This window comes from Dipodomys ordii, unplaced genomic scaffold (genome assembly GCF_000151885.1).
Source record: "Dipodomys ordii isolate 6190 unplaced genomic scaffold, Dord_2.0 Scaffold96, whole genome shotgun sequence".
Taxonomy (NCBI): domain Eukaryota; kingdom Metazoa; phylum Chordata; class Mammalia; order Rodentia; family Heteromyidae; genus Dipodomys; species Dipodomys ordii.
In genome coordinates, this window is record NW_012267312.1 from 5698874 (window position 1) to 5722128 (window position 23255).

At 38.6% G+C, this 23255-nt stretch overlaps 1 protein-coding gene across 1 annotated transcript in view; it reads left to right on the top strand.

Moving 5' to 3' along the window:
• Nucleotides 1-1967: 1967 nt before the first annotated feature.
• The window catches only part of Tspan7 (tetraspanin 7), a 113304-nt gene continuing 92016 nt past the window's right edge, over nt 1968-23255 (top strand). Inside the window, exon 1 of the mRNA XM_013026745.1 lies at nt 1968-2109. Within this exon, the coding sequence (XP_012882199.1) occupies nt 2029-2109 (81 nt within the window). The 5' untranslated portion in view covers nt 1968-2028. The remainder of the gene's footprint in view (nt 2110-23255) is intronic.

Here is a 23255-nt window from a genome sequence, read left to right on the forward strand (position 1 = left end):
TGATACATATGACAAAGCTATTGACAGAGCACAAGGATGAAGGCAGAAGAAAATGCATTTCATACTTTTATTGGGTTAACAGGCTAAGACCAGAATTTTCCTCTTGTCTCCTTGAGGCATTCCCTACCTGTTTCAGGGTAGCAAGCTGTCCTGGTTCATGCAAGCCTTTTCTAGTTTCCACAATGAAAACTCCTAGATGCATAGAACCCCCTTAATCCTTGGGAAACTCAGTCCTTAGTGTGCCATCCTTTCAGTCCTTGGTTTATCACCCTCTATCACAGATCAAAGTTTGAGTAGCAAGAATCTAGTTAGGAAGTATCTCAACTTACCTATGAATCAGATGACTGAATACATATACATCACTGAATTTAAATTACTTTATATCATTACAGTACTTAGAGTTTACATAGTTTTTGCTTGAACATTCCAAGTTTTCAAAAATTATGTACATGACAAAAGCTACAAATGGAAATGCTATTAGTTCAAGTTGGTAGGTGGCATCTGTGAATATCCTGGTAACTTGCCTAATTATCCATGTTGGGCTGGACATTGGGATCTCTGACTCTTTTTAGCAGTAATTATACATGGCCAAAGCCTTTTGAGGCTAAGGATACTGACTGGGCAGCAAGTGACTTGCAACTCTTATTTCATATTAAAGCCACCTGAAGAGCTTAAAAGTTGCTGAGTCTTTACCTCATACCAAACAACTCAGAATTGCTGGCAGTGTACACAGGCATAGAGAAAAGTATATTAAAGCTTTCCAGGTGATACAAATGAATGGCCAGCTTTGAGAATCACTGTGCAGTAGTCCCTCTGCCTTTATACCAGAGGCACCCCACTTAAATGTATTTCTAACTTTCTTTCCTTTGTATTCATATTCTTCTCCCCCTTCCAAGACAAAATACCTTTTGTATGATTGATCATTTCCTTAACCAGATTCTCTTCCTCATATTTGTATCCTATTTATACAATGACCTCACTGACCTGGGACCATGTTTAACTCATTGGAGGTAATAATTACTTTAGCAACAACTGACCTTGAGAGGCTCTTGCCAAGCTTTATTGGCTCCATGGTCAGTCCTGAGGCTTGAACTCAGAGCCTGGGCACTGTCCTTGAGCTTCTAGCTAGCACTCTACCACTTAAGCCATAGAGTCACTTCTGGCTTTTTCTGTTTATGTGGTAATCCTGAGGAATCAAACCCAGGGCTTCATGCATGCTAGGCAAGCACTCTACCACTAAGCCACATTCTTGGTCCTAAAAATCTCTTTTTAATTTGTTGAATATTTTATATGCAGAATGTTGACTCATGCCTGTCATTTGGCTTTATTATATGTACATTTAGAAATGGCTGAATATGAGGAAATCTTAAAAAAAAATCTAAACAAGAAAGGAACTCCTTGAGAACCTGTGAATATCTGTGGTGGTGTATGAATTTGGGGACTCTTGAATTCCTGACCACTCTTTCAGCTGTCTCTGGTCACCTGTCATAGTCTGTTTTGGATACAGACACGGCTTACTTGCTGCCCAGGGCATGACTATTGAGTCACTTACATCTGAGAAGGCCCGCTGGACATCCAAACGTAGAAACGTGACTTATTTTTAGGGTCACCAGCATCTTCACGTAGGTGCTGACAATTTTACAGATATAAGGCTGTGCATTGTAAAAGTAGAAATCTTAAAAACCTGAGCTCAGTGGGAGAGGTTCCATGACCTTTGAACTGGCCTGCAGGCTCTCAGGTTTCCTCCTCCGAACCTCGCCCCACCCCTCACCTAGGCTAAGGGTCTGAGCCTGCGCGAGACGGTTGGGGGTTGGAGGCTTACCAAGCATGCGCAGAAGCTGCTCGGCCTGAAAATTGAGCAGAGCCCCCCGCGAGGTGCGCGTTCACGCACGCGCACGCACGGCTTAGCTTGCGCGCGCATGGGGCCTCTCGCGGCACGCGCCTCCGCTCCGCCCCGCCCCGCCTCTTCCCCCCTCCCGCGCGCCCGCCCGCCGCCCGCCACCACCGCCGCCGCCGGAGCTCCGTAGTATGGCATCGAGGAGAATGGAGACCAAACCTGTGATAACCTGTCTCAAAACCCTCCTCATCATCTACTCCTTCGTCTTCTGGGTGAGTGTCCACGCCTGGCCAGTGGCCGGGACACTGTCCACCAGTCTTTATGATGATGCCCTTAGCAAGAAAGGTGGTGGTGGTGGGAAGTAAACTAAAAAATCAAATCGTGGCCCCCTCCTCAAGGAGACAGGAGCCTAGTACTGGGTCCGAGCTTCAGCATGGTAGGGTGTAGGACTGGGTGGCTTGGACCCTGAATTCTGCTTGGTACAGACTGCAGCTGGTTGTGTAGTGGGGGTGAGTGCAGGTTGTCGACCTTTCGGGATTTTTTTTCTTTTAATGCATTGATGTCTTTTTTAAGCTCGCGGAATGGGGTCAGCTCCCAGGGAATGTTGCGGGTTTGTTTTCTTTTCTGGATTCCTCTTCATGCCCTACCTTAACCAGTCTATTCGCAGCGCCTCTTTTGAGCTAACCTGTGGCGGCGTTGGGAAGAGAGCGCGGGGTTTGATCCCAGGTTTCTAGTTAATTCCCGACTCTACCCGGTTAATGAGAGGCACATGAAGCCCTGTGCCGGCTTGAGCAAGGGCGATCAGAGTCCCTGAAGCGCACTAATGGGGGGTAGGCGCCTCCACCGCGTGGAGGCACACCGAGGGAAAGAGGGTCTTACATAAGCCAGGGGCATCTTTGAGCTTTCTCAGCGACCTAGAAGATGAGTCTAATGACCCCCCCTCTTCCCACACCCTGCCATCTTTACATTCCTTATCTAGTCATTCTGTTCACTGCGGGAACCCCATCTGCAGGGTCCTGGGAGAGGACCCCCGCCACTTGGTGAGAGCGGTAGCGCCCTAACTCTTCTCAGTCTAATTGGTGCTGCTTCCAAGCCCTTGAAGCTCAATGCAGAAGGGTGACGTCAGCCCCTCAGCCAGGGCCACAGGGGGCTGCATGGTGCACCTCGCGGAGGGATGCGCGCGCGGGAGGAGAAGGGGGAGGACAAAAAGGAGGAGGAAGAGGGGGCTCCAGGCTTGAGCCTTACCTCATCCTGTTTGGCAATTCATGGAATCAGTGCAGGGCTGACACTGCAGTGATTCACTTGGAGAGGTGGGTGGTATCTAAAGACCATTCCCCGCTCTTTCTCTTTTGGCGTTGATGCCCCCTCCCTCGGTTCCCTCTTCCCATACCAAACCACAGCTACTCCTTAGGAAATAAATACCCTCCCCTCCTAATTTGGGTCATCTGAGCTTCCAAGGCAGTCATTTTGAAACCTGAGGCTCTGTAGGAAAAACCAGTCTCATTTTTGGTTGTTTTCCTTCTTGCCCGCCCCCCCTCCCACCGCGCATATTAGCCCTAATTTTGCTTTGAAACTGGAGTACAGTGCTGGATGAAGCACCCAGACTTGGCTTGATCGTGAACTTGGGTATTTGCAGTGGCCAAGGAAGAAGGAGTTGAGATTTATTAAGGATTAAAAAAAAAATTCCTCATGCCCCCGCACATTCCCGTGTTGCAAATATTCAGGTCTGGGAAACTCTGAACTCTAGGGACCATGTATATGTACCTGGAGCTTTCAAATGAGATGTGCTACATTGATAGATTGCATCGGAAAATAGATTGCACAAGGAAAATGTATAAATTGATTACTGGTACTGAAAACAACCCAGATTGAACCATCTCTGGTGGAATTGTGAGCTATGCACACAGAGGATCATGTCATCTTGTTTGTCTGCAAAAAAAAAATTACGTATGCCGATTACTGAAAACTTCCTAGTAGCCATTCCTGGGGACTAGTTTAGCTTTTTATGTATTTCCTTAAATCTGTTTTTGTTTGGCTCTATTATTTACTTGACTTCCTACTTTTTTTGGAGCAAATTATATGAAGGATTATTTTTAGCTTCCTCAAAAATAAGGTTTGTGGTACACAGGAAGTTGGGTTATTTTCTCTGCATCTCAGCAGGCTGGTAAAGGGGGTCTTACAAGGCTTAGCCTTTCATAGAAACTCTAACTCTCCTTGCTGATGCCTCTCAACCCATACTATGAATCTAATTACTTAATGCCTCCTAATACATCTTAACCACTGTATTTCATGTTCTCTGGAAGTTCCTTGATGCCGACATTTTAATTTTTTTATGCCGTCAAGATTTTCATGTTCTTACATATTTATCTGCAGCATTTTCATTAGTTTAAATAGCATTGAAGGATCATTTCCTACAACCAAAAGAATAAGATTCCTCCAGACATGAAAACATTAGAAACAAGGCATGTTTGTTAATCAGGCACAGTCTAAATGCTCTTCTTTCCATTGTGTCTTAAATGCTGGTTTAAAAAAAATGATTCTGTGTTTATTACAAACCTCAACCTAAATGCTGTTTTTATACAGCAGCTTTATTGAGACATAATTCACACACCGCAAGTCACCAATTTAAGGTATATTAATATATGTAAATATGTAAGTAATATATTCGAATATGTTCAGCATATTTTAGTATATTCACAGATAAATGGAACTGTCATTATATACAATTTCAGAACATTTTTCACCTCCAAGAAACCATGTTCCCTTCCTTTAGCTGGCATTCCATACCCCACGTAACGCTCATGCCAGCCCAAGGCAACTCCTAATCTACTTGCCGTCTCTGTAGATTTTCCTGTTCTACACATTTCATATGTATAGGGCCACACAATACTTGTCCTATTGTGACTAGATTCTTCCACTTAGCATAGTGTCTTCAAGGCTGTTCCATGTTATAGCAGTCCTTCATTTTTTTTTTTATGAAAGGAGAGAAGGTTAGCACTTCCCTTGTCAAGGATGGAAGAGGCCCTTGAGCCTGACAACACACATACAGTTAAGGCATTGCCACCTACTTCATTTTTTTATGATCAAATAATATTCCCTTATATGGAATACTACTACATTTAGTTAATCTATTGTCCATTGATGAACATTTGGATTGAGTCATTGGCTATTATGAATAATGGTGCTATAAAACATTCATGTATCAATTTTGTATCAACATATATTTTCATTTTTGGCCGTCAAATTACTGGGGCACATGTCACTCTATGTTTAATTGTTTGAAAAATTGCCATACTGTTTTCCAGAGCAACTGCTATCATTTTACATACCCTCCAGTTGTGAGGGTTCCAGTTTCTTTACCTCCTTGCTAGCATATTTTTTGGTCTCTGGTTTTCAACTGTAGCCATCCTAAGTAAGCATAAACTTACATCTCATTATGGTCCTGATGAACATGGATGTTGAACATCTTTTTGCACACTTATTGCACATTAGTATATTTTCCTTGAAGAAATGCCTGTTTATATCCTTTGACCACTTTTATTTGGATTGTCTTTTTTATTGAGATAAAAGGATCCTTTATATGTTGTGTATATAAGCCCCTATCAGATATATTATTTTTTTTTGTCCTGGTCCTGGGGCTTGAACTCAGTGCCCCAGTACTGTTCTGAGCTTCTTTTGCTCAAGGCTAGTGTTCTACCACTTAAGCCACAGCTTTACCTCCAGCTTTTTAGATTTGGTAGTTAATTGGAGATAAGAATCTCATGGACCTTCCTGCCTTGGTTGGCTTTGAACAATGATCCTAGGATCTCAGCCTCCTGAGTAGCTATAATTATAAGTTCCTGGCTTCAGAAATTTGATTTGCAAATATTTTTCCCATTCTTTGTGTTATGTCTTCACTTTTTCTTGATGTCTTTGAAGTATAGAGGTTTTTGTTTAATTTTAAGGAAAGAAATCTATCAATTTTTCTTTTGTTGTTCATCCTTTGCCAGAATTCCATGTCACAAAATTTACATGTTAAAAGCTTTTTGTAATAATGATTTCTCTGAACTGTGAATCCCAGCTTCATAGGGACTACTTTAATACTGCTTTTTCTACTAAAGTTGGTATTTACCTGGTCTTTGAATGTTAGTACTTGGCTAACCTAACTTTCCTTTACCCCCATCAGCTATACTTTATCTTTCTACTATGTAAAGGAAAGCTGTGGGAAATGGTCTATATTTTATATACTTAGATGTTTATGTACTGTTGGGGATGTTTTTTGGGTGCTGTTTTGGACAAAATAAAAACTTCTATATTGGGGCCAAAAATTCTCTGTTCAGTAAATGCAATTGGTACATTAATCTTTCTTCCTCATCTTTAATAATGTCTGGGACATGGTAAGTACTCAAATATTTGTCAGAATTTGTGGAATTATGCTAATTAGCAAAATATGACTAGTTTTTTTTCTGAGGAAAAGATGGAGGAGTGATTAGGTACAATTATTTTAATCATGCTCTTTGTGAGTTGTTTGAATTGAATGTCTCTTCCGTTACTTCAGTATAGCTTAGGGCTAAAAGATCTTAAATGGTGTTGGACAGTAGCATCAGGAAGTACTTGGGCATGTACTAAACTAGAAGTCTGCAGTTAAGAAAGAGATCTGCTTTTTTGTCTACAATCATTCTTCCTCTCTGAGAGGTTTCTCTAAAGTGGTGGTTTTCAACAGGAAGCAATCCTTCCATATTGGCAATGTTTGAAGACATTTTTTGTTAGAGATAGGGAGGGAGCTACTGGCATCTAGTGGGTAGAGGCCATCCTACAGTATACTGGACAACCTTTTGAAACAAATGAACTGATTGAAAGTATCCACAGCACTAGCAATTTCGTTATTTTATTTAGTATTCAAAATATCATTCCAAAGCATGTGCAACACAATCAAAGGGAAGAAGAACAACATTCTCTATGGTATGCCATAATATGTGTGTGTGCACATGCACACATCTGTGCACCAATCCAGGGGCTTGAACTCGGGTGTCTGGGTGTTGTATCCGAGGTATTTTTGCACAAGGCTAGTGGAGTCACAGCTCCACTTCCAGCTTTGGTTAATTGGAAATCAGAGTCTCATGGACTTTCCTGCCCTAGCTGGCTTCAAACTGTGATCCTCAGATCTCAGCTTTCTGAATAGCTAGGATTACAGGTGTGAACCACCAGCACCTGGCTAATTCTTTATTGCATCCATGATCCAGGAATATTTACTCACAGGAATATTCACTCATATTTTAGGAATTACTGGGATTTAAACTAGGGGCGTCACTCTTGCTTGGCAAGTCCTTGTACCAGTTGAGCCACTCTGCCAGCCCTTTTATGCTTTAGTTAATTTTTGGGTTAGAGAATCATGTTTTTTTGCCAGGACTAGTCTTCGATCAAAATCACACTACTTCTGCCTTCTGTGTAGATAGAATTACAAGTGCCCCAGCTTGTTGGTTGAGATAGGTCGGAGTCATGCTAACTTTTTGCTCTGTCTCCAGAGGAGTTGAGATTACAGGCATCTGCTGCCATACCCAGCCCTATATTTCTTTTATTTGAAGACCAAAGGTAGGTGGCTTTTTATATAGTGTGTTCTAATGGATATGCTGATTTGTTTTCCAATTATATGACATCATCTGAATATTAAGTAAAAAGATTATTTTCCTTGATTTACATGTTCCATTTTCAGATTCCGAGTAAAGGAAGGAAAAAATGCACCTAAGAATAAGTAATTTTGTGCTTGAAAGACTAGCAAATAGTGCCTGGCACATAGTAGGTTTACTCAAGAAATATTTACTTAGTTAATAAATGAATGAAAAATGAATTCTTTACTACTTTTGGGCCCAGTTATTTATTTTAATTCATGTCAATGGAGGAGGAAGCTTTTTATAAAAGAGTTATGTTTAGTCTTTACATGGTAATTTAAATCTGCTCTGCTACGAACATATGGACTAGAGGATTTTACAAAGAGTTGTTCATCTTAAAGATAATTCAATCATCATATACTTGTGATTTAGTTTTCTGGATATTTTATTTATTTAAAATTTAAGTTATAACAAACTTGATTACAAAGGATAGCTATCTTAAAACATACTATCCTACTTTCCTGACAAATACAATTAAAGAGCAAGTGGGAAATATTATAACCATATTACCAGGTAAACTCTGTTTTGGCTTATGAATTTATGTATATTTTAAATACTTGCCTGAGTTCTAAGAGTTAAATATATTATATCTAAACAATATTATGAGGAGAAATAGCCATTGTTTCCTTCCAATATATATTGGATTTGATTATTTGATTTCTTTTGTGATGAGCCAAGGAGGTGGTAGTTAGTTTATTAATAGTGCTATTCTTTCTTAAAAAATTATTGTAAGGATGCTGTACAGAGGGGTAACAGTTTCATGAGTAAGGTAATGAGTATATTTCTTTATTCAGTTCTTTTATGGTAAAATAGTAGTTATTTTAGGGGGAAGCATCATTAATTTGGGGGGATTTGAAAAATAATAGTCAATAATTTTTTTCCTTTCATCATCTAGAAAGTTGAGGTATTATAGGTTAAATAGAAAGTGAAAGAACTTAAAGACAAGAACTGATATTTTACAGAATGCATTGGGACTTGTACTGAAGCTTATTCTTTAGCATATTTGAATTGCATGTCACTGCAATTCAGCAAACTTTCATTGACAATCTCTTATATGCCAGATATCAAATGTTACAGAAGGCTACTTTTGGTATTTTACCTGCGTATTTAATATATTTAATTTTGAACTTTTCAGTTTTAGGTGTGGTCATCACACTATGGAGGATTAAGATTTAGCTCTCTTGCCTCCAGCCCTTTCTTCTACAGTCATCTTGTGCATATTGGAGTAGACTCTGATATTTCATTTATCATTTTATAATTATATATCATTTTTGCTAAACAGTAGCCAGTGATTTCATTAATGCTACTAGATCATGTATCAAATATATCTCTGTTTTCCCTGAAGTTAGGAATGGCCTTGCTTTATACTTTGCTTATAAGCAAAGTATAACTTTCCTATATTTACTAATTTATTCCCATATTCTACTCTGTATATTCAAACACTTTATATATTCTATGAGAGTCGTAGTATTGGAGACATTTGTCTGAGTATCCTGACCTTCAACTTGAACTAGTATTCTTTGGGCCTTTGTTACAGGAGACATCATTAAAATTATCCTTATCATCATCCTGATGAATTATGAATTCTTTTATAATGAACCCTCAATTTCATAGATATATTATCTTTCTCTTGCTTGATTTGTTCCTTCATTTTGGTGGAACAAATTCTCTAGTCATTTTCTATTTATTTATTTATATTGTAAAAGTGATGTACAGAGGGATTACAGTTACGTAAGTCAGGTAATGAGTACATTTGTTTTTGAACAGTATCACCTCTTCCCTCCATTTTCTCCCAGTTTTTTTCCCCTCTTGACCCCTTTCCCCTACAAGTTGTATAGTTAATTTTCACCATAGTGCTGAGGGAGTACCACAGCTGAATTAGTTCACCCTTTGTCCCTCCATTTCTGTGCTCCCCTTACCCTCCCCAAAACAGAAAAGGGATACACAGGTGGTCAATTTTTGAGGCCATTACTAGTGTGAAAAAAAATCTTACTTTTTTTCTTAATTAGTTTGGATGGATGTAGAATTGCAGTTTGGAAGTTATAAACCCTCAAAATTGTGATACGTCCTTCCCTCCCAAAGTGGTCTTGTTATTACTGTTGAGAAATCAGACATTATTCTGATTCTTCTTAAATTCTGCTTCTCCTTTCTGAAAGTTGTTGGGATCTCTTGCTTATTTTGAATGCTTTGAAATGTACTTTGGTAATATACTTTAGTATATGTCTACTTTTTATCACTTTCCCATTTGCCAATCTAGAAACTCAAATCCTTGAGTTTAGAGAATTTTTATTGAATTATTCGATGTCTTTCCATTTCTTGGATATTGGATCTCCTAGACACATTCTCTAATTTTCTTCCCTTCTATGCTCTTCCTGGTTGTTTTTCTCCCGTCTACTTTCTGAATACTCTCTCCCACTTTCTGTATTTTCTGTTGTACTTTTTCTGTTGTTTTATTTATGTTAATTCGTCACAGCACCCTTTTGAGACCTGAATGTTCCTTCTTTTGTTTTATGAGTGTAGTATCTTTTTAAAATCCTGAAAATAAATTATTTTTTGAAAAGTGTAAGCTCTTTCTACATGTATCCTTCAAAGTACTCTGTTTTATAGTATACTGTATTCATATCTCAAATTTCTGGCTATACTTTGCTCATTGTTTTGTATATGATTAAGAGTCACCAGAAGGCTGAATGAAAGCATACAGTGATATCCACATTTGAAGATTATAAGTTGTCTAGGTCTTGGAACCAGGGTCAATAGCTTTAGGTCCTTTTTTCTGTTTGATCTGATCAGATTTCCTGTAGAATAATTTTTTAATTTCTCTCTGAATAAGGAAAGTAATGTACACGAGTTTCCCTGCACAATATATAACCCTTTTTGTTTTCCTTCTAGAATCCATCACCTCTGAGTTTTTGTTCCTAGTTCAGAAATTGCCTGTTGCAGCCTCTATAGAATAAAAAGAAGCCAGAGGCCATTATTTATAAGGGACCTCATTAATTGTTCTTGCTCTTCTAAAGGAATTTTTTTGGTGGCTCTCCTTATTTTTAACTCCTTTTTCCCCCTATTTGTAGGTTTGCATGGAGGTCTTATCTTGAGGTACAAATAATTTATTTTTGCCTTTTCTTTCAGCTGCCATAAGATTTGGGGTTTGGGCTGGGAAGTTGGCTCAGTGGTAGAATGCTTGCCTTGCATGCCTGAGGCCCTGGGTTCGATTCCTCAGCACCACATAAGCAGAAAAAACTGGAAGTGGTGCTGTGGCTCAAGTGGTAGAGTGCTAGCCTTGAGCTGAACCGCTGAAGGACAGGCCCAGAGTTCAGGCACCATGACTGACAAAAAAAAAAGATTTGGGGTTTCTTTAGCTTCTAAGGTGTCAATGTGGTCATCTCTTCTTCCATTTTCTTTATTATTGTGGGTTAAACATCCTTTTAGTGTCATTTCAATGAAATTTTGGGAGCTAGCCAATATAAATGGATGTGTTTGATCCATCATCTTTAACTGGAAGTCCTTTATGTACATATATAATCACGTGGCACTAATTAAATAAGCACTTGACTGATTGAATAGAGTATATAAAATGGCAATTGTTGAGCTACTCTAATAAGTACTGGAGACATTTTTAATTTTTAAAATGCTTTCGGATGTCAAGGAAGTATTCTAGCTTGGAATAGACTGATTAAGGCACATTCTATAAAAGGTTCTATAAAAAAGTCATAAAGGACTGGACAGTTGGCATGGAGTTCTGAAAGTTGCCGCTGCTCTATCTGCCCTTCTTGTTTCTTCTTAGCAGGTGAAGGCCCTTGTATCCTTTGACTTAATTCAGACCTTGATGGGTTAAATTAATGTAGAAGCATCAGAAGTTATAGTATGAAGTGTGTATGGTGGTGGTGGGGGACTAGAAGCTTGATGTTAAATTGATTATTGCTTGGTTGTTTTCTGCAACTATACATGATAGCTCTGTTATCACACATGTATGTTACAATGTAGTCTTATTTGAATCACTTTACTTTCTATACGATATATAGCATTTGGAGAACATTAAGCCCTTCCTACTTAGTAGTGGCTTATAATGTAGTTGGATTTTTGTCCAAATAGAATGAAATGTTTTTCCCCCATTTTAATCATAGCTACATTTCTTGACTCGACCTTACTATGAGCTACATTATGAAGATTTATTATGTGTTGAACATTATTGTTTTAAGTAAACATTGCAGAAGTTGCTGAGATATTGACGCATTCTGAGGTTTATAATTAAACTTATAAATTGTTTTAGACAATTTCAAAAAAAGAAGGTGATGCTGGGTGTTGGAAGTCATCTGTGACTGTATTTCTTTGTTTAAACCAGTTAAAGCTCTGCATAGATGACTAATGTACTCCTAAATTAATTTAAAACACACTGTAGAAATATATATTTTATGTGCTTTTCCTCCTTTGATACCATTACAACAGTTTCTGATTTATTTCCTCATAGTGGCAAGCAGATTATTGGGTTACTGCTCTTAAATTTCTCCTATTGGCTCTTAAGTTAACCCTCTTCCTGTGACAGAATGCTTTTTATCCTTGGCTGAGCATTTTGTCCTCTTTTTTGTCATGGGGCTTGAACTCTGGGCCTGAGTGCTGTCCCTCAGCTCTTCAGCTTAAGGCTAGTTCTCTACCACTTGAGCCACAGCGCCACTTCCAGCTTTTTCTGCTCATGTGGTGCTGCGGAATCAAACCCAGGGCCTCATGCATGCAAGGCAAGCACTCTACCACTGAGTCACCTTCCCAGCCTTTTGTCCTCTTTTATATAGTGCCCTAATATTCATCAAGAAAAGGAAGCAGGCAGAAAAGATAGAAGAGGGATTCATTTCTTTTGTTTTCCCTTTAGGATTTTTGGTCAGTTGAATATGTAATCCTTTAACCGTTTTGATGATAATAGTACTAAGGATTACAATTCTGCTGTAAAATATATTTTTAGTGCTTTCTACAAGTTCTGGTGGGTTTTGACCATTATCTGTTTAGGGGAAATATAGGTACATTATTCTAGAGGATGGAGTGGGTCAAGGGTCCATGCGAATGGGATAATCTATATCAGTGAGTCTCCATCCTTTTTGTCCATAAGAATTGTCTGTTGCTCTAAAATTAATAATTAGACTCCATCCTAAGACCTTCTGTTTCCATTGTTCTGATTGGAGTCCAGCATAGAAATTTTGAAATAAGTTCCCAAGGTGATTTAGCTGTGCAACTAGGATTGAGAACCATTGGTTGAAGGTGAATTTGGTAGATAATAACAGGTCTGGTTCATCTTGACTTTCCTGGACCTGGAGGTAGCTAGGGACTATCTTGTATTAGTCTGTTGATTTGGTGTTCTTTGTCTAAAAGTCTGCAGCCAGGCCTCCAGTGTCTCTCAATAAACTAAAATGGCCTTATCACTCTTAGGAGATTTTGCTAGTCATTCTTGACTAAAAAATGCTTGTTAGAATCATCAGGGCTTTTATTTTTTGGTAGCACTGAGGTTTGAACTTAGGGTCTCATACTTGCTAGTCAGGTGTTCTACCACTTGAACTACAGCCCAACAGGGGCCATTTAAAAACATGAATGTTCAGTCCTGACTCATGGAATTACCACTTTAATTGATGTGGAGAGGAGCCTGAAAGTATGTGCATTTTTGAAAAACCATACACAGGATGATTCTGATTCTTGAGATGTGGGTCTGTGGTCAATTATATGGAGTATTAGAAGTGAATTTTACCTGATGATTGTGATTGTGTTGTGATTGTGGTTCCCAGACATCTGATTTGAGGAAACTGTCCTATAAAGCAAGATGTAACCAATATTCTATTTTTGCACCCACCAAACAAGTTTCTGGTAAGGATCTAGTTTTTTAAGTTAAAATTTGTGAAGTAAGCTTGTTTCAGTCTCACTCCGACATACCCCTATTAAACTTTGTATTTTCATTCTTGAGGATAAGTGTTAGACCTCCCTTATATCTGTATTTGGTACAGCAAGAGTCAGTAAACTAAAGTCCTTGTGTCAAATCAGAGTGGTTATCTGGTTTTGTAAATACAGTTTGATTGGGAGGCAGTACCTATGCTATTGTCAAATTAAACAGACTTGAGTAGCTACAATGGAGATGACAAAACCTAAAATAATTACTATCTGGCTCTTTATAGAAGAAGTGTGCCAACTGCTTTCCTACAGCAGTCTGTCCCTACTGTGTGGTTAGTGGACAATTGCTGGCCAGTAAATTATGTTATCAGCCTGCTTGGAGAAGGAACTTGTATCAAAAAGTAAACAGAGTTTTTGTTGAATGTCTAAAAAAGTTTGGAGTATATGAACTGTTTGACCCAGACTCTTTATCTGACCACAACTGTTTACTTGACCTTATTAGACCTATATACCTATTATTTTTTTCATGGTTGATGTTTATTTAATTACTTCGGAGTTTCCAGTTTAATAGACAATCTCTTTGTCATCTCTATACTACATAGTGTCTATGTATTTTCTAATATGCTATAGTTTTATTTGAAACGCACTTACAACTTAAATAAAGGCTCCAATTTTTTTATCTCATATAGATATCCAGCAGAACCAGCTTCACTTAAACCTAGCTTTCTCTCACTAAAAGCTATGCCACTTTCTATTGATTGAATAATATACAATAGAACTTATTTCTGGATTCCTTAGTATTCTACCAATCTACTTGTCTATTTGTAGCCAACCTCATTTTGAATTACTGACTTTATAGTTATCTTATGTGTGTTTTGTTGCTTATCAGTAGTATCACATGCAGAAGCTGAAATAACCACAAATTTGAACTTAAAAGATCTAGTTATGCGCTATCCAATAAGGCAGCTGGTTGAGGACTTCAGATATGAGTTGTGTAATTTGAGACATGCTACAAGGGTAAACTCCATGTCAGAGTTTGAAGACTTAGTATAAAAGTGGTAAAGTATCTCATTTGTATTGACTATATGTGAGTGGTAATATTTTAGATATATTGGCATACGTATGATATAATATAGTCAAAGTTGATTGATCTGGGGAGAAAAATCTGTCTTCTGGATATTTGTTTGTTGGCTTGTCAATAAACATGGAGATGATCAGTTTTGTATGACCTGAATGGAGCAGCTCTTTAGGCTTTCAAACTGCTAGTAGAAGAAACATGGTTCATGTAGGGCCTGAAGGAGTAAGAAACACAGGGAGGGAAGTAGCAGCCACATGTGAGTGCTGGAGACCTGGAGTGGGACCAGTAGCTTCCTGGACAATAGTCCATGTATTTCCTTGGAAATATGTCATCAATGGAAGCTTAGTCATGTGCAGGTCATTCCTACTCTCCACATTTCTTCCTCTTTTAATTGTCCTTGCATAACCAAGATGGCTGATTAGGTGGATGTTTGAAGTGGTTAGAAAGACAGGATTGGGAGTACAACAGGAGGCTGGCATTGGAAGGTAATGGTGGGCAAAGCACATAAGGTCATTAAAGAGGCATGAGATAGTAAATGGTACCCTTTTCAACTTCATAGTACATCCAGAGTTCTGAATGCACTTAATGCTACCTTGCTAGCCAATAATAGGTGCAGCAAAGCATTAGGGCTACAGTGCTAACGGAGGCCTGCATTTCCAGAAAGTCTTGTCTAAGGGATAAAGGTTATCCTATGGGTAGGAGTAAGTCTTTTGAGCAAGTTACTTATTAAACTTCTTAATAGCAGTTACCCTATTTGGGAAGTGAGGCTGCCTGTTGTTCCAGCTTATATTTGGAGAACAAACAAATGACTGCTTTGTATATTGTATTTTTCAAAAGATAAATAAAGTCCTGGTAGCTTGCCTGACAGTTTATAAACGACTTAGCACAGGCCACTCTTGAGTGGTGCCTCCATGGGTGCTTTAGGGGCCTTTTTAAAGATGAGATGATGAGTGGAGGAGAAATGTACTTCACAGTGTTGGGAACTGAGAACAAAGTCTTTTAAAGCAAGATGTTGTAAGTGAACTTTGACTATATAGCATGTCAATTATTTTGAGATAAAAGAAATCAAGAAAAAGAGAATTACATAAATGAATGCTCTATCGAAAAAAGTGGTTCAAGTAAGCTATCTACATATCAATTTATATATGATTTCCTATTTTTGTAAAGAAAAAAATGCATGTAACAAATACTGGAGAGGAATCTACATCAAAATGTGAAAACTGGTAAGATAATATATGGGTTATTTTTTTCTGTGTTTTCCTTCATTTTCCAAGGGGTTTCCTTCCTATTATATATACAATAAATAAGTTTTCCAATGGTGAAAACAGCAAATACTTCTTTTGTGTGTGCTGATTCTGGGGCTTGAACTTAGGGCTTGGGTACTGTCCCCAAGCTTTTTTTTAAATTCAAGTCTAGAGCTCTACTATTTGAGCCACAGCTCCGCTTCCAGCTTTTTGGGTAATTAATTGGAGATAAGAGCTTCCTGGACTTTTCTGCCCAGGCTGGCTTCAAACCGCTGTCCTCAGACCTCAGCCTCCTGAGTAGGTAGGATTACAAGCATGAGCAACCAGCATCTGGCTAGCAAATACTGTTTAAAATCAACATTCTCTGGATATTTTTAGCATATAGCTTTCCTTTCCTTCTCCCCTTTCTTTCCTTTTCTGTTTTCTTTTTTTGTGTGTGCCAGTCCTAGACATTGAACTCAGGGCATAGGTATGTTCCTAAGCTTTTTTGCTCAAGGCTAGACTTTACCACTTGAATCATAGTTTCACATCTTGCTTTCTTTTTGCTGGTTGATCTTACAGACTTTTCTGTATGGGCTGGTTTTATACCTCAATGGATCCCTCAGTTCTCAGCTTCCTGAGTAGCTAGGATTACAGGTGTGAGCTATCTGTGCCTTGTGCATATTGTTTTCTTAAAGATCTGAGTCCCTTTTAAAACCACATCTTCTCAATTATAATGCAACTCATCAACCCAATCCATTTTAGTGATTGAATTAAATTCATTCAGGGTGAAAACCCCTTTTTGGATTTTTAAGTTTTATCTCTTCAAAATAAAATTAGAGTAGTGCACTGGTGACTCATGCCTGTAATCCTAGCTACTCAGGAGGCTGAGATCTGAGGATTGTGGTTCAAACAAAGCCAGCCTGGTCAGGAAAGTTGTGAGACTCTTACCTCCAATAAACCACCAGAAAACCAGAAGTGACGCTGTGGCTCAAGTGGTAGAGTGCTTGCCTTGAGCTGAAGAGCTGAGGGACAGCACCCAGCCCAGAGTTCAAGCCCCACAACCAACAAAAGAAAATAAAGAAAAATACCCCTTCCTATAATTTCCTGTGGCATTTTAAATATAACACTAAGACAGTAGTGTGATAACTACCTGTGTATCTACTAGCCAAATTTGTCAGGTCTTAGTACTATTCTGTTTTTTGCATCAGGCAATTACATTTTAGAAAAAACCTGAAATCTTGTTTGTAATTCTATCTGCTCAGGAGACTGAGATCTGAGGATAATGGCTTGAAGCCAACATGGGCAAACAAATCTGATACACTCATCTCTAATTAGACTCTTGTCTCTAATTAAACAGCAAAAAACAGAAGTAGAGATGTTGCTCAAGTGGTAGAGTACCAGCCTTGAGTAGAAAAAACCAAGAGTTCAAGGACCTGAATTCAAGACTCAGTACTGGCGTGCGAGCGCGCACACACACACACACACACACACAAAGTAAATACATTGGTACTCTAAAATCATCTGTCTTTCATACATTCAGAGTTCATTAACTGAGTCTGTTTTTTACTCATATTTGCCACCCAAAAATTGTTATAAAATATTTTCATGTTATTGAACTCTACATAAATGAATCATAGCATGAATATTGTTTTGAAACTTGCATTTTTGTTTCACATTTTTATGTGTTTCCAGGTTGATGGACATGTCTCTAGTTGAGAGGCAAACTCTGGTGTGTGGGCCAAATGGACCTCTTTATATATATGTATGTATGTATTTTTTTTTCCGGTTGTGGGTCTTGAACTCTGGGTTTGGGTGCTGTCCCTGTGCTCTTCAGCTCAAGGTGAGTGTTCTACCTCATGAGCCACAGTGCCACTTCTGGTTACTAGTGGCTTATTGGAGTCTCACGGCCTTTCCTGCCCGGGCTGGCTTTGAACCTTGATCCTCAGATCTCAGCCTCCTGAGTAGCTAGGATTACAGGTGTGAGCCACCGGCATCTGGCTATAAATAAACTTTATATAACTGCTTTTTCACCAACATGACAGTTACAGCAGGCATCCTTGTAGAGGAAGAGGGTGAAGAAAATCTCTGACCATCCTGCTTCTTTAGTGGGGTCTTTGGCTAAGTCTAGGAACATGACCAAATTGACATAAGGCAGATTATTGGGAGAAATGCATATAGATCTATTTCTCATGTACACAGGACTTTCACAAGGGAGTGAAGACCCAGAGACGTGGCCAAATCAGACTGCTTGACAAAGAACAAGAAATGTGGGAATAAGTGAAAGGACCTATGGATATGTACTAAGGACAGTAAAATGTAGGGATGCCATTAGGAGATATATGAGGGGTTGTAAAGCTGATGAAAGATAATGGTTATTTCAGTGAGTAATTCCTAGTCTTTGGAAATTAAGGGTCATTTCTGATCCTGATAAAAGGAAATCAGCCCCCTCCCAAAGGAATCTTTATGGCTTGCTACATGTAGTAAAAGGTAGATCAGACCACCCTTTCTGCAGCTATAGTTTCTCAGATGTTTTCAGCTTGTAATAATCTACATTACAAGTCTAAAGTTAGGGTAGCCTCAACTTCTTCACTGTGTGCCCTGGAAAATCTAAAATGATTTTTATCCATCTCTTTCCAGAAGTTTGCCAAGCCCTAGCTCATTCTTTTTCTGGATCTCTCATTATTTCTTTGTTTTTCTGTCCATGGGCCCTTATTTTTTTGTGGTGCTTGTGTGTCTGTATCATCTCTGTCTGTCTGTCTGTCTATATCTATCATCTCTTTACAATGTGAGTTAGAGGATCTCTCATGAAGCGTATTGAACTTTAAACAATTCAGATTTCATATGTTCTGGTCTGGCTTTTAATATTTAACAAAAAAAATTAATCCAAGGTAGACATGTTCCCTATTAGCTGCCATGTTTTGGATGGACAGGATGAATATCGTTATTGTTGGCAGGTTTCCATATAGAGCAAAATGAGAGTCACAATGGTCCTGTCAGTACCAAGGAAGTACTCACTGACTGCATTTAACTGAATTAGGTTAAGGTGATAAAGTGATGCTATTGTTATTACTATTAATAGCTACTGCTATAGTATGATTATTGAGCAGTTAATAAAGGTTAAGGATAGTTTTAAGTACTTCACATACATTAAGAGGGAACAACTGAGGTCCAGAGTATGGCCCAAGGTCATGTCTAAAGTGAGATTTCAGTTTGGACTACTAGTCCCACTGGGCCTAGCACTCTTTGCTGAGGAGCACATTTCTCCCTATCTTTGAATATAGGTTAGAGGGTCCTCTGAGACTCTGCTGCTCTGAGGCACAAATTCTTATCACCTTCAGCCCTGGAGCCTCTAAAGGCTATCCAAGGCTTCATATACAAAAGGAAAGTCTCAGCTTTCCTGGTTGAAGTTTCTAATTATAATTACCCCCACCCCCCTTTTTTTTGGGTAGAAATCGGAAGCTGGGCAATCTTGTCATATCTTTTTCTCCTCCCTGCTCAGAACTTTCCAAAGGAAATCATAGAGCTTTATAGGTAGTAGGTGCTGGAGACAATGATCCAAATGTTCTTAACATCAAGTTCAACTGGGCAGATGCCCATTTCCAAAAGTTTCAATCTTTAAGTGTTTTTTCTTCTCATCAGAAAACCTTCATGGAAATAGTCTTTCTACTCTATCATTTAAAATTATCTTGTATCTGAAAAACTCCAAGTTGTTGGCCCACACTGTGTGACTCTTTATCCTGCTGCTGTGAAATGTGGTAGGGGTGTGATTTTGACTCCTGTGGTGATAAGCCCCCAACCACTATGAACTAGCCAGAAGCCAAGCATTAAAAGCTGCTGGAAATGCATTTTTCCCTTTCTTTGCTCTAAAAAAACAAAGCTACAAGCAATGAGAATCATCAGGGATTTTCCTATGGAGCTGACACTAGCTAAATAGTTATCTAATCCACACATGGTCACCCAGATAAGGCTCATTGGCCTCGTTGCCAAGTGAGGGTTTGTTGGTTGTGGCGATCTTCTTTCCTCTCCCTAAATCTGCTTTTAGGCAGATATTTGACCAAATGGCAATAGGATTTCTTGCCTGTATAAGGGTTAAGTAGATATATTGTCTTCTGATGAGAAATGTGTAAGGCTTTAGAAGCATTGGAGAAAGTCTAATTCTAAGCTGGGGGCTGGTTGGTAGCTACTCAGGAAGCTGAGATATGGCAGATTGAGGCTTAAAGTCATCCCTGAAAGGAAAGCTTGTGAGAGTCTATCTCCAAATTTACCAGCAAGAAACTGAGCTGAAAGTGTGGCTCAAGTGGTAGATCACCAGCCATGCAAGCAAACTGAGTATGCATGAGGCCCTGAGTTCAAACTCCAGTACTGAACAAAAAGTCTAGTCCTAAGATACTTTCCGCAAGTGCTTAGAATCACAGTTTAGCAAAAAAAAAAAAAATGTGATCTGTAGATGAGCCTCATTTTCTGCTTATAAGATCAGTTATACAGCAATAACAATGATAATAATTCATCAAAGCTCATTAACATCTATCTCTCCAGCTTTACTAGTCAATGCACATGTGCTTCACTTCAACCATCCCAAAATTCTGGGATATGTTTCTCCTTCCTCAGACCTATCAGATGTCATAAGCATTCCTATGTAACCTTGGCAATATTTTTTAACCATCCTTTGTTTGATACTTCTGCCTCCCTCTCTGTAAGATTCCTAGAATTGTAATGGTTTGATTAATAACTATCTCAGAAGATTTATAATTTTGAAGCAATGTTGCTAGATGGAGGTATTGGTCAAAAAGGCAGAGAAAATTGCATTTAGATTAAGTCTAAACTGAACTGAGTATGCAGTTACATTTGTTATTTTTGTATGTAAAATAGCTAATTACCCCCACCTAGCAATTAAAGCAGTTCTCTGATTTCCCACTCTCCCATCTGTTGGTATCTGTGTATCTAGTTGCCTAGGCAGTAAACCTACATCATGAGCATCATTGCTTGGCCTTACCCTCAGTCATAAACAGAATCAAGTCCTATTGAGTCTAAAACTTACATAGTTGTAGTATCCCTGCTCTCTATCTCATTGCCACCATCACTTTTTTATATTGTTTATATTTTCCTTGTTCAAACTTATGGGGTATAGTGTGATAATACATGCATATAGTGTATAATGATCAAATTGGTTCCACCATCTTTTGTCTCTCAGTTGGAACATTCCAGAAGTTTCCTGTTTGTTCTGCCTCAGCCCTTCATCTCGCTCCATTCTATTCTGTTATTCTAAAGAAAAATCTAGCCATTGTTTATGTTTCTACAGACTAAGTTCAAGTGTTTTTATGTGTGCAGATAAAAGATTCTTTATACTCTTCACATCATATACCCTTCCCTCTCTTTGCCTGCCCTCCCTTTTCCCCCCTCCTTTGTGTTTAGCATCCATTCTGGTCACTGGCTCTAGCTGCTGTGATCAGTGAATCTTATTAGTCTTCAAGATGGGGTATGGTTGAACCCTCATGTTCTAGGAAGCTTTGCCTTTCATGACTATCTCTCCCTGCCACTCTGGAGTTAGTCCCTTCCCAATATGCCTTCTTTGAATTTTGCCCATTGAATGTACTCATGTTGTATAGTAATCGTTTATTTGTTTGCCTGCCAGTCTTCCTCATTTATCCATTGCACTTATTCAAGGAAGGAATATTGAGTACCTATAAATGGCTGGTGGCTAGTATATAATTGTGATCTGCTTAGAAGGAAGGAAAATACATACTAGACAGGAGAACAAATAGGATGATTTCAAGCAGCAGTAAGTGCTGCTTAGTTAAGAAGAATTAAGAAGGTGAGGTGTAGCCTACTTGACTGAATCATCACACAAGCTTTCTAAAGAGGTGACATTTGAGCTGAGATCTGAATGAGGATGTTCAGAATCTAGACTCTAGATCATGCTGAATTCATTGTGTTTTGCTATTTGCTGGCCATTGCCAACCTAATTATTCCAGTTATCCATGCTGAAGAAGGTAATTTAGAAGTCAGTCTATGTTTGGGATTGCTATCACTTTCCTCCTGTCTATAGCAACATCACATTTGTCCTTCTGGTTATTATTTTTAATATGAAAAGCACCAACCTAAAAGGGGTCAACAAAATAATTTAAAATGATGTAATTATCTTTCCAGATTAATGAATAGAACATTTCCAGCACTCTCAGAACCCATGTAAGTTCACCTGTCTGTTGAATCTTCCTCTTTCCTCTCTTTTGTATTGCAGGAAAATATATACAAATGTATTTCATTTCCTCTTGATTTTCTTTGTAGTTATACCTCCTAAGAGGGGACTATCTCCTTTTTATCTTCTGTTTTTGAAGTACTGGGATTTGAATTTAGGGCCTCACACTCTCTTTCAGATTGCTTACTCATGGCTGGTACTCTATTGTTTGAGCCATACCTTCAGCCCTGCTTTTTGCTGATTATTATTATTATTATTATTTTGCTGGTCGTGGGGCCTGAACTCTGGGCCTGGGCACTGTCCCTCAGCTCTTCAGCTCAAGGCTAGTACTCTACCACTTGAGCCACAGCACCACTTCCAGCTTTTTCTGCTTATATGGTGCTGAGGAATCGAACCCAGGACCTCACACATGCAAGGCAGGCACTCTACGACTGAGCTACCTTCCCAGCCCCCTTGCTGATTATTTGTAAATGGAGTCTTACAAACTTTTCTTTAGCTTCAAACCATAATCCTCCAGGTTCCAACTTCCTGAGTAGCTAGGATTACAGATATCAACAACTGATGCCTGACTTGGTTTTGTTTTTTTGTTTTTTTTGGGGGGTCTGTTTTGACATTATGTAAACTGAATAGTACTCATTGTGTTCTGTGACTGTTTTTACTTACTGCTGTTTGGAATCTAGCCATATTGTTGCTTTAGATATATTCTTCCTTTTTTGTTGCTGTATATTTTTTGATATGATTCTTCATCCTGTATTGGCCTTCAGTTAGCATTTATGAATAATGCTACTGTGAGCATTCTCTCATTTCTTGTTGGACATGGGTGAAGGTACATGTGTATTGTTAACATGCTAGATCCTGCTGACCTGTTTTTGAAAATGGTTTTAAGTTTGAGAATTTTAGTTAGCATCACATCTTCTTACACATTTGTTCTTGTTAAAAGTCCTCACTCTGTTCCCAGTGTGGTAGAGCTGCAATTATATGTGATGCTTTGATATTGTATTGTCCCAGTTAATGAGGAAGTGTATTCATTCTTATCTAACTGCTATGATTTGAAAGATTTTGATTATAAATGATCTTTAAGAAATGGTGCTTTATTAAGATCATTATATTTGTATATGTGGTGTTTATTACTTGTCTACAGGTAATTTTAGTGCAATACAAGAATATATAAGTCTTGGTGGGGGTCTTTCATCTAATGACTGTTCTTGTCTTTGTTTTTCTGACCCTTGGCATTTAGCACCACTACCTGGAACCTTGACTTAGGCATTTTTAAGTCTTGAAAATGCCTCAATGGGTCTTCTTTTTTTTTAATTTAATTTTATTTTATTTGTGAACATACTGTACAGAGGGGTTACAATTACATGGGCAGGATAATGCGTACATTTCTTACCAAGCATTGCAGCCTCCT